Here is a 10,407-nt window from a genome sequence, read left to right on the forward strand (position 1 = left end):
TGTCTCCCTGTCTCTGTTGTTCAGTAACAGGGTTCTGTCTCCCTGTCTCTGTTGTTCAGTAACAGGGTTCTGTCTCTCTGTCTCTGTTGTTCAGTAACAGGGTTCTGTCTCCCTGTCTCTGCTGTTCAGTAACAGGGTTCTGTCTCCCTGTCTCTGTTGTTCAGTAACAGGGTTCTGTCTCCCTGTCTCTGCTGTTCAGTAACAGGGTTCTGTCTCCCTGTCTCTGTTGTTCAGTAACAGGGTTCTGTCTCCCTGTCTCTGTTGTTCAGTAACAGGGTTCTGTCTCTGTTGTTCAGTAACAGGGTTCTGTCTCCCTGTCTCTGTTGTTCAGTAACAGGGTTCTGTCTCCCTGTCTCTGCTGTTCAGTAACAGGGTTCTGTCTCCCTGTCTCTGTTGTTCAGTAACAGGGTTCTGTCTCTCTGTCTCTGTTGTTCAGTAACAGGGTTCTGTCTCCCTGTCTCTGCTGTTCAGTAACAGGGTTCTGTCTCCCTGTCTCTGTTGTTCAGTAACAGGGTTCTGTCTCCCTGTCTCTGTTGTTCAGTAACAGGGTTCTGTCTCCCTGTCTCTGTTGTTCAGTAACAGGGTTCTGTCTCCCTGTCTCTGTTGTTCAGTAACAGGGTTCTGTCTCCCTGTCTCTGTTGTTCAGTAACAGGGTTCTGTCTCCCTGTCTCTGTTGTTCAGTAACAGGGTTCTGTCTCCCTGTCTCTGTTGTTCAGTAACAGGGTTCTGTCTCCCTGTCTCTGTTGTTCAGTAACAGGGTTCTGTCTCCCTGTCTCTCCAGCTCTTTATTAAACAGAAAAATACATGTTCAGGTGCGTTGCCAATTTAATCCATTTTGACCTGAGATCAGATTCTAAAAATGTCTCCTACATCCTGACAGTTTTCTGAAAAAGCTATGTTTCTATGTCAGTAGTTTTTTCGTTTTTTCAAAAATAGCAGACCTACAAGCTCGTAGCGCGCCACTCGGTGGCGCGCTATGAGCTTGTAGATCTGCTATTTTTCAATAGCTAAAGCATAACATAATGCTAACACCAAAAAGGGGTTCCCGCCCAAAATGGGTTAAACAGAAAAAGACATGTTCAGGTGCGTTGCCAATTTAATCCATTCAGGTTTTATATAGTGTTCCCGTTCCAATTTAATAGTGCCGTCACTTCCAATTGAACTTGTTTATCCTGTGTATCCTGTAGGAGTCCTCTCTCCTGATTGGATAAAATTGGTATCCTGACGACCTGAAAATGTATTTTCTGTTTACTAAAGAGCTGGAGAAACAGGGAGACCCCTGTTCCTATATCTATATCAGAATACAGAGCTATTTAACACTTACTTTTTAACAACAGATATCACCTTTAACTACACCTTTAAAATGCAGACTGTGTAAACAAAAAATAAAAAGGTGCCATATAATGAATGAACGTAGTGTATTATTGTTATTGACATGTGTGTGGCCGCATATAGCCCAGGCCATCTGCACGCCTGTTTCCGCTGTCGCCGTTTTGCCAAGAAGCTTCACGGGGGCCATCTGGAGGCACGCTCCACCGCCCCGCCAGGCGACACTCCACCGCCCCGCCAGGCGACGCTCCACCGCCCCGCCAGGCGACGCGCCGTGCCATAACATATCGTGTGAATAATAGAGATAACATAAGCTCACATCTCCTGTGAATAACAGAGGAGGCAGTGCAGATAGATGAGAAGATTATGAAAGCTGCCAAGCCGTAATGTCAGGCATTCAGGGGGATTTTCCTAGTAAGATTCTGTACTTTTCTTTGCAACTTTGCAATTCACCCTTTGTCAATTTGTGATTGTGCCCCTTCTTCGCACCCATTGGTTGACATTTCGTGGTTGGACAAAAATAATTTCTCTCCATCCACTGAAATACCGTGTTTTTCAGTTGCTTCCTATTGATATTCTGTGCGTTCAATTATTTATTTACATTAAGGAACATCACAGGTGCAGCAAGGTGACTGTGCATATGATGTTTGTTTTTAGTTTTTTCCAAAAATTATGTTTTAGCAAATTCAATATAAACAAGGCGGAACCAGGGCGGAACAAGGCAGAAAGAGCCTGCTGGTTACGGCCGGGCTCCACCGGGCGCGTCAGCGTCGCGTCTCCGTCACCGTCAGGGAATGTTCCCTTTTGAATCAATGAAGGGTGGCTCCACTGCCCGCGTTGACGGAGACGCGACGCGTGCATTAAAATTGAACCGGTGCGTTTTTTGACGCGACGCAGACGCAACGCGACGCAGACGCAACGCAACGCGTCCGGTGGAGCCCTGGCGTAAGTCAGTCAGAGACCAATCAGAAGTCTAACAAAGAGTGAATTGCAATTTGCTCTACTGTTTTATACTCTTACTGGACTATTTACAATATCTTTTGAGTGGTGCAACCACTCCTATACGGGGCTTTGTTTGTCTCTGGCTGTGTCCCTGTGTCCCTGGCTGTGTCCCTGTGTCCCTGGGTGTGTCCCTGGCTGTGTCCCTGTGTCCCTGGCTGTGTCCCTGTGTCCCTGGGTGTGTCCCTGGCTGTGTCCCTGTGTCCCCGGCTGTGTCCCTGGCTGTGTCCCTGTGTCCCTGGGTGTGTCCCTGGCTGTGTCCCTGTGTCCCTGGGTGTGTCCCTGTCTGTGTCCCTGGCTGTGTCCCTGTGTCCCTGGGTGTGTCCCTGGCTGTGTCCCTGTGTCCCTGGGTGTGTCCCTGGCTGTGTCCCTGTGTCCCTGGCTGTGTCCCTGGCTGTGTCCCTGTGTCCCTGGGTGTGTCCCTGGCTGTGTCCCTGTGTCCCTGGGTGTGTCCCTGTCTGTGTCCCTGGCTGTGTCCCTGTGTCCCTGGGTGTGTCCCTGGCTGTGTCCCTGTGTCCCTGGGTGTGTCCCTGGTTGTGTCCCTGGCTGTGTCCCTGGCTGTGTCCCTGTGTCCCTGGGTGTGTCCCTGTGTCCCTGGCTGTGTCCCTGTGTCCCTGGGTGTGTCCCTGTGTCCCTGGCTGTGTCCCTGGCTGTGTCCCTGGCTGTGTCCCTGTGTCCCTGGCTGTGTCCCTGGCTGTGTCCCTGGCTGTGCCCCTGTGTCCCTGGGTGTGTCCCTGTGTCCCTGGGTGTGTCCCTGGCTGTGTCCCTGGCTGTGTCCCTGGCTGTGTCCCTGGGTGTGTCCCTGGCTGTGTCCCTGGCTGTGCCCCTGTGTCCCTGGCTGTGTCCCTGGGTGTGTCCCTGGCTGTGTCCCTGTGTCCCTGGGTGTGTCCCTGGCTGTGTCCCTGTGTCCCTGGGTGTGTCCCTGGCTGTGTCCCTTTGTCCCTGGCTGTGTCCCTGGCTGTGTCCCTGTGTCCCTGGGTGTGTCCCTGGCTGTGTCCCTGTGTCCCTGGGTGTGTCCCTGGCTGTGTCCCTGTGTGTGTCCCTGGCTGTGTCCCTGGGTGTGTCCCTGGCTGTGTCCCTGTGTCCCTGGCTGTGTCCCTGTGTCCCTGGCTGTGTCCCTGTGTCCCTGGTTGTGTCCCTGGCTGTGTCCCTGGCTGTGTCCCTGTGTCCCTGGCTGTGTCCCTGGCTGTGTCCCTGGCTGTGTCCCTGGGTGTGTCCCTGGCTGTGTCCCTGGCTGTGTCCCTGGCTGTGTCCCTGGCTGTGTCCCTGTGTCCCTGGGTGTGTCCCTGGCTGTGTCCCTGGGTGTGTCCCTGGCTGTGTCCCTGGGTGTGTCCCTGTCTGTGTCCCTGGCTGTGTCCCTGTGTCCCTGGGTGTGTCCCTGGCTGTGTCCCTGTGTCCCTGGCTGTGTCCCTGTGTCCCTGGCTGTGTCCCTGGCTGTGTCCCTGGCTGTGATACTGATGACGTATTTAAGCGCTGCCACAGTGCAGTGCAAATGTAAACAACGTAACAAGTCTACAACTCCAAGTTATTATGGAGATATCATTATTTTTGTCCCGCTGCTTCCGGTTTATCGTTTCTGCTTGCCGCAATCTGGCGGAGTCAGGTTAAGATGTAGTTACCTCTGTGAACGATGTCGTTCTTGTGGCACCAGTGGATGGCTTTGATCAGCTGGTAGATGTAGTTTCGTGCTTTCTCTGGTGGAACCCCGTTGGGCAGCTCCTCCAGAAGTTCCAACATGTTCTGCACGAACACACAAAGACATGGTAAATGGTGCATTTATATAGCGCCTTTATCCAAGGCGCTTTACATAGATTGTGTATTACATTCACCCATTCACACACACATTCATACACCTTTACATAGATTGTGTATTACATTCACCCATTCACACACACATTCATACACCGATGGCGGCGGAAACCATGCAAGGCACCAACCAGCACATCAGGAGCAATTCAGTGTCTTGCTCAAGGACACTTCGACATTAACTCTGGGGGAGCCCACAGGGTTCGAACTGGTAGGTTACCATCCAGCCACTCTACCCCTGAGCCACCGCCGCCCCCTAGTGGCCATTCTACCCCTGAGCCACCGCCGCCCCCTAGTGGCCACTCTACCCCTGAGCCACCGCCGCCCCCTAGTGGCCACTCTACCCCTGAGCCACCGCCGCCCCCTAGTGGCCACTCTACCCCTGAGCCACCGCCGCCCCCTAGTGGCCACTCTACCCCTGAGCCACCGCCGCCCCCTAGTGGCCACTCTACCCCTGAGCCACCGCCGCCCCCTAGTGGCCACTCTACCCCTGAGCCACCGCCGCCCCCTAGTGGCCACTCTACCCCTGAGCCACCGCCGCCCCCTAGTGGCCACTCTACCCCTGAGCCACCGCCGCCCCCTAGTGGCCACTCTACCCCTGAGCCACCGCCGCCCCCTAGTGGCCACTCTACCCCTGAGCCACCGCCGCCCCCTAGTGGCCACTCTACCCCTGAGCCACCGCCGCCCCCTAGTGGCCACTCTACCCCTGAGCCACCGCCGCCCCCTAGTGGCCACTCTACCCCTGAGCCACCGCCGCCCCCTAGAGGCCACTCTACCCCTGAGCCACCGCCGCCCCCTAGAGGCCACTCTACCCCTGAGCCACCGCCGCACCCTAGTGGCCACTCTACCCCTGAGCCACCGCCGCCCCCTAGTGGCCACTCTACCCCTGAGCCACCGCCGCCCCCTAGTGGCCACTCTACCCCTGAGCCACCGCCGCCCCCTAGTGGCCACTCTACCCCTGAGCCACCGCCGCCCCCTAGAGGCCACTCTACCCCTGAGCCACCGCCGCCCCCTAGAGGCCACTCTACCCCTGAGCCACCGCCGCACCCTAGTGGCCACTCTACCCCTGAGCCACCGCCGCCCCCTAGTGGCCACTCTACCCCTGAGCCACCGCCGCCCCCTAGTGGCCACTCTACCCCTGAGCCGCCCCCTAGTGGCCACTCTACCCCTGAGCCACCGCCGCCCCCTAGTGGCCACTCTACCCCTGAGCCACCGCCGCACCCTAGTGGCCACTCTACCCCTGAGCCACCGCCGCCCCATGAAGAGACACATGATGAGAACAAACACACCTTAACATCATCAATCAGTGGTATCTATCCAACCCCGGGGTAACCCCCCCCCCCCCCCCCCCGGGACCCACGACTTATTTCTTACATGTTTGAGGAAGAAGATTTTTTTGAATGTAATTCCACATTTTTAATAGGAACACAAACGTCTAGATTAATCTGAGGAACAGGAGGACACTTAAAACCTCCTGCTGTGAGTCTCCCAGGAAGACAGGAAGGCACCAGATGGCCTTCCTCCCAGAGCATTGAAGCTTTACCACCAGTAAATACAAACGTTTTACTGTTTGACGTCTTGATTTTATGTTCTCTTAGAGCGGCCCTCTTTACTCTTAGGGCTGTGTCACCATTACAACATTTAGGTTGACGATTAATTGACAAACAAAAAAATTGGAATTAAGGATTTAATTGTGTTTTTTTCCCCGAATATTGCATTTCTGTTTTTAGCCATTGTAATCAAAAGTTGCGCATGGCAGATATGCCCACCTTCTCCACATACTGCACTACATATCCCAGAGTGCTCTATGGTTGACCTCAGCTTCTCCACATACTGCACTACATATCCCAGAGTGCTCTATGGTTGACCTCAGAGTGCTCTATGGTTGAACCCAAATTTCTCCACATACTGCACTACAGATCCCAGAGTGCTCTATGGCTGAACCCACCTTCTCCACATACTCAAAGATGAGGTAGAGCTTCCCTCTTCTGTATAGTATTGAACTACATATCCCAGAGTGCACTATGGTGGAACCCACCTTCTCCACATACTCAAAGACGAGGTAGAGCTTCCCTCTCCTGTATAGTATTAAACTACATATCCCAGAGTGCTCTATGGTTGAACCCACCTTCTCCACATACTCGAAGACGAGGTAGAGCTTCCCTCTCCTGTATAGTATTGAACTACATATCCCAGAGTGCTCTATGGTTGAACCCAAATTTCTCCACATACTGCACTACAGATCCCAGAGTGCTCTATGGCTGAACCCACCTTCTCCACATACTCAAAGATGAGGTAGAGCTTCCCTCTCCTGTATAGTATTGAACTACATATCCCAGAGTGCACTATGGTGGAACCCACCTTCTCCACATACTCAAAGACGAGGTAGAGCTTCCCTCTCCTGTATAGTATTAAACTACATATCCCAGAGTGCTCTATGGTTGAACCCACCTTCTCCACATACTCGAAGACGAGGTAGAGCTTCCCCCTCCTGTATAGTATTGAACTACATATCCCAGAGTGCTCTATGGTTGAACCCACCTTCTCCACATACTCGAAGACGAGGTAGAGCTTCCCTCTCCTGTATAGTATTAAACTACATATCCCAGAGTGCTCTATGGTTGAACCCACCTTCTCCACATACTCGAAGACGAGGTAGAGCTTCCCCCTCCTGTATAGTATTAAACTACATATCCCAGAGTGCTCTATGATTGAACCCACCTTCTCCACATACTCGAAGACGAGGTAGAGCTTCCCCCTCCTGTATAGTATTAAACTACATATCCCAGAGTGCTCTATGGTTGAACCCACCTTCTCCACATACTCGAAGACGAGGTAGAGCTTCCCCCTCCTTTATAGTATTGAACTACATATCCCAGAGTGCTCTATGGTTGAACCCACCTTCTCCACATACTCGAAGACGAGGTAGAGCTTCCCCCTCCTGTATAGTATTAAACTACATATCCCAGAGTGCTCTATGGTTGAACCCACCTTCTCCACATACTCAAAGACGAGGTAGAGCTTCCCCCTCCTGTATAGTATTGAACTACATATCCCAGAGTGCTCTATGGTTGAACCCACCTTCTCCACATACTCAAAGACGAGGTAGAGCTTCCCCCTCCTGTATAGTATTAAACTACATATCCCAGAGTGCTCTATGGTTGAACCCACCTTCTCCACATACTCGAAGACGAGGTAGAGCTTCCCCCTCCTGTATAGTATTGAACTACATATCCCAGAGTGCTCTATGGTTGAACCCACCTTCTCCACATACTCAAAGACGAGGTAGAGCTTCCCCCTCCTGTATAGTATTAAACTACATATCCCAGAGTGCTCTATGGTTGAACCCACCTTCTCCACATACTCGAAGACGAGGTAGAGCTTCCCCCTCCTGTATAGTATTAAACTACATATCCCAGAGTGCTCTATGGTTGAACCCACCTTCTCCACATACTCGAAGACGAGGTAGAGCTTCCCCCTCCTGTATAGTATTAAACTACATATCCCAGAGTGCTCTATGGTTGAACCCACCTTCTCCACATACTCGAAGACGAGGTAGAGCTTCCCCTCCTGTATAGTATTGAACTACATATCCCAGAGTGCTCTATGATTGAACCCACCTTCTCCACATACTCGAAGACGAGGTAGAGCTTCCCCCTCCTGTATAGTATTAAACTACATATCCCAGAGTGCTCTATGGTTGAACCCACCTTCTCCACATACTCGAAGACGAGGTAGAGCTTCCCCCTCCTGTATAGTATTAAACTACATATCCCAGAGTGCTCTATGGTTGAACCCACCTTCTCCACATACTCAAAGACGAGGTAGAGCTTCCCCCTCCTTTATAGTATTGAACTACATATCCCAGAGTGCTCTATGGTTGAACCCACCTTCTCCACATACTCAAAGACGAGGTAGAGCTTCCCCCTCCTGTATAGTATTAAACTACATATCCCAGAGTGCTCTATGGTTGACCTCAGCTTCTCCACATACTGCACTACATATCCCAGAGTGCTCTATGGTTGACCTCAGCTTCTCCACATACTGCACTACATATCCCAGAGTGCTCTATGGTTGAATCCACCTTATCCACATACTGCACTACATATCCCAGAGTGCTCTATGGTTGAATCCACCTTATCCACATACTGCACAACATATCCCAGAGTGCTCTATGGTTGAATCCACCTTCTCCACATACTGCACTACATATCCCAGAGTGCTCTATGGTTGAACCCACCTTCTCCACATACTCGAAGACGAGGTGGAGCTTCCCTCTCCTGTATAGTATTGAACTACATATCCCAGAGTGCTCTATGGTTGAACCCACCTTCTCCACATACTCGAAGACGAGGTAGAGCTTCCCTCTCCTGTATAGTATTGAACTACATATCCCAGAGTGCTCTATGGTTGAACCCAAATTTCTCCACATACTGCACTACAGATCCCAGAGTGCTCTATGGCTGAACCCACCTTCTCCACATACTCAAAGATGAGGTAGAGCTTCCCTCTCCTGTATAGTATTGAACTACATATCCCAGAGTGCACTATGGTGGAACCCACCTTCTCCACATACTCAAAGACGAGGTAGAGCTTCCCTCTCCTGTATAGTATTAAACTACATATCCCAGAGTGCTCTATGGTTGAACCCACCTTCTCCACATACTCGAAGACGAGGTAGAGCTTCCCTCTCCTGTATAGTATTGAACTACATATCCCAGAGTGCTCTATGGTTGAACCCAAATTTCTCCACATACTGCACTACAGATCCCAGAGTGCTCTATGGCTGAACCCACCTTCTCCACATACTCAAAGATGAGGTAGAGCTTCCCTCTCCTGTATAGTATTGAACTACATATCCCAGAGTGCACTATGGTGGAACCCACCTTCTCCACATACTCAAAGACGAGGTAGAGCTTCCCTCTCCTGTATAGTATTAAACTACATATCCCAGAGTGCTCTATGGTTGAACCCACCTTCTCCACATACTCAAAGACGAGGTAGAGCTTCCCCCTCCTTTATAGTATTGAACTACATATCCCAGAGTGCTCTATGGTTGAACCCACCTTCTCCACATACTCGAAGACGAGGTAGAGCTTCCCTCTCCTGTATAGTATTAAACTACATATCCCAGAGTGCTCTATGGTTGAACCCACCTTCTCCACATACTCGAAGACGAGGTAGAGCTTCCCCCTCCTGTATAGTATTAAACTACATATCCCAGAGTGCTCTATGATTGAACCCACCTTCTCCACATACTCGAAGACGAGGTAGAGCTTCCCCCTCCTGTATAGTATTAAACTACATATCCCAGAGTGCTCTATGATTGAACCCACCTTCTCCACATACTCGAAGACAAGGTAGAGCTTCCCCCTCCTGTATAGTATTAAACTACATATCCCAGAGTGCTCTATGGTTGAACCCACCTTCTCCACATACTCGAAGACGAGGTAGAGCTTCCCCCTCCTTTATAGTATTGAACTACATATCCCAGAGTGCTCTATGGTTGAACCCACCTTCTCCACATACTCGAAGACGAGGTAGAGCTTCCCCCTCCTGTATAGTATTAAACTACATATCCCAGAGTGCTCTATGGTTGAACCCACCTTCTCCACATACTCAAAGACGAGGTAGAGCTTCCCCCTCCTGTATAGTATTGAACTACATATCCCAGAGTGCTCTATGGTTGAACCCACCTTCTCCACATACTCAAAGACGAGGTAGAGCTTCCCCCTCCTGTATAGTATTAAACTACATATCCCAGAGTGCTCTATGGTTGAACCCACCTTCTCCACATACTCGAAGACGAGGTAGAGCTTCCCCCTCCTGTATAGTATTGAACTACATATCCCAGAGTGCTCTATGGTTGAACCCACCTTCTCCACATACTCAAAGACGAGGTAGAGCTTCCCCCTCCTGTATAGTATTGAACTACATATCCCAGAGTGCTCTATGGTTGAACCCACCTTCTCCACATACTCAAAGACGAGGTAGAGCTTCCCCCTCCTGTATAGTATTAAACTACATATCCCAGAGTGCTCTATGGTTGAACCCACCTTCTCCACATACTCGAAGACGAGGTAGAGCTTCCCCCTCCTGTATAGTATTAAACTACATATCCCAGAGTGCTCTATGATTGAACCCACCTTCTCCACATACTCGAAGATGAGGTAGAGCTTCCCCCTCCTGTATAGTATTGAACTACATATCCCAGAGTGCTCTATGATTGAACCCACCTTCTCCACATACTCGAAGACGAGGTAGAGCTTCCCC

At 51.0% G+C, this 10,407-nt stretch overlaps 1 protein-coding gene across 1 annotated transcript in view; it reads right to left on the reverse strand.

Moving 5' to 3' along the window:
- The window catches only part of LOC306926975 (cyclin-dependent kinase-like 5), a 215,329-nt gene that overhangs the window by 97,181 nt on the left and 107,741 nt on the right, over window positions 1–10,407 (reverse strand). The window contains exon 5 of the mRNA XM_079506534.1: window positions 3,948–4,068. Within this exon, the coding sequence (XP_079362660.1) occupies window positions 3,948–4,068 (121 nt within the window). The remainder of the gene's footprint in view (window positions 1–3,947; window positions 4,069–10,407) is intronic.

This window comes from Electrona antarctica, assembly GCF_951216825.1.
Source record: "Electrona antarctica genome assembly, chromosome: 7".
Classification (NCBI taxonomy): domain Eukaryota; kingdom Metazoa; phylum Chordata; class Actinopteri; order Myctophiformes; family Myctophidae; genus Electrona; species Electrona antarctica.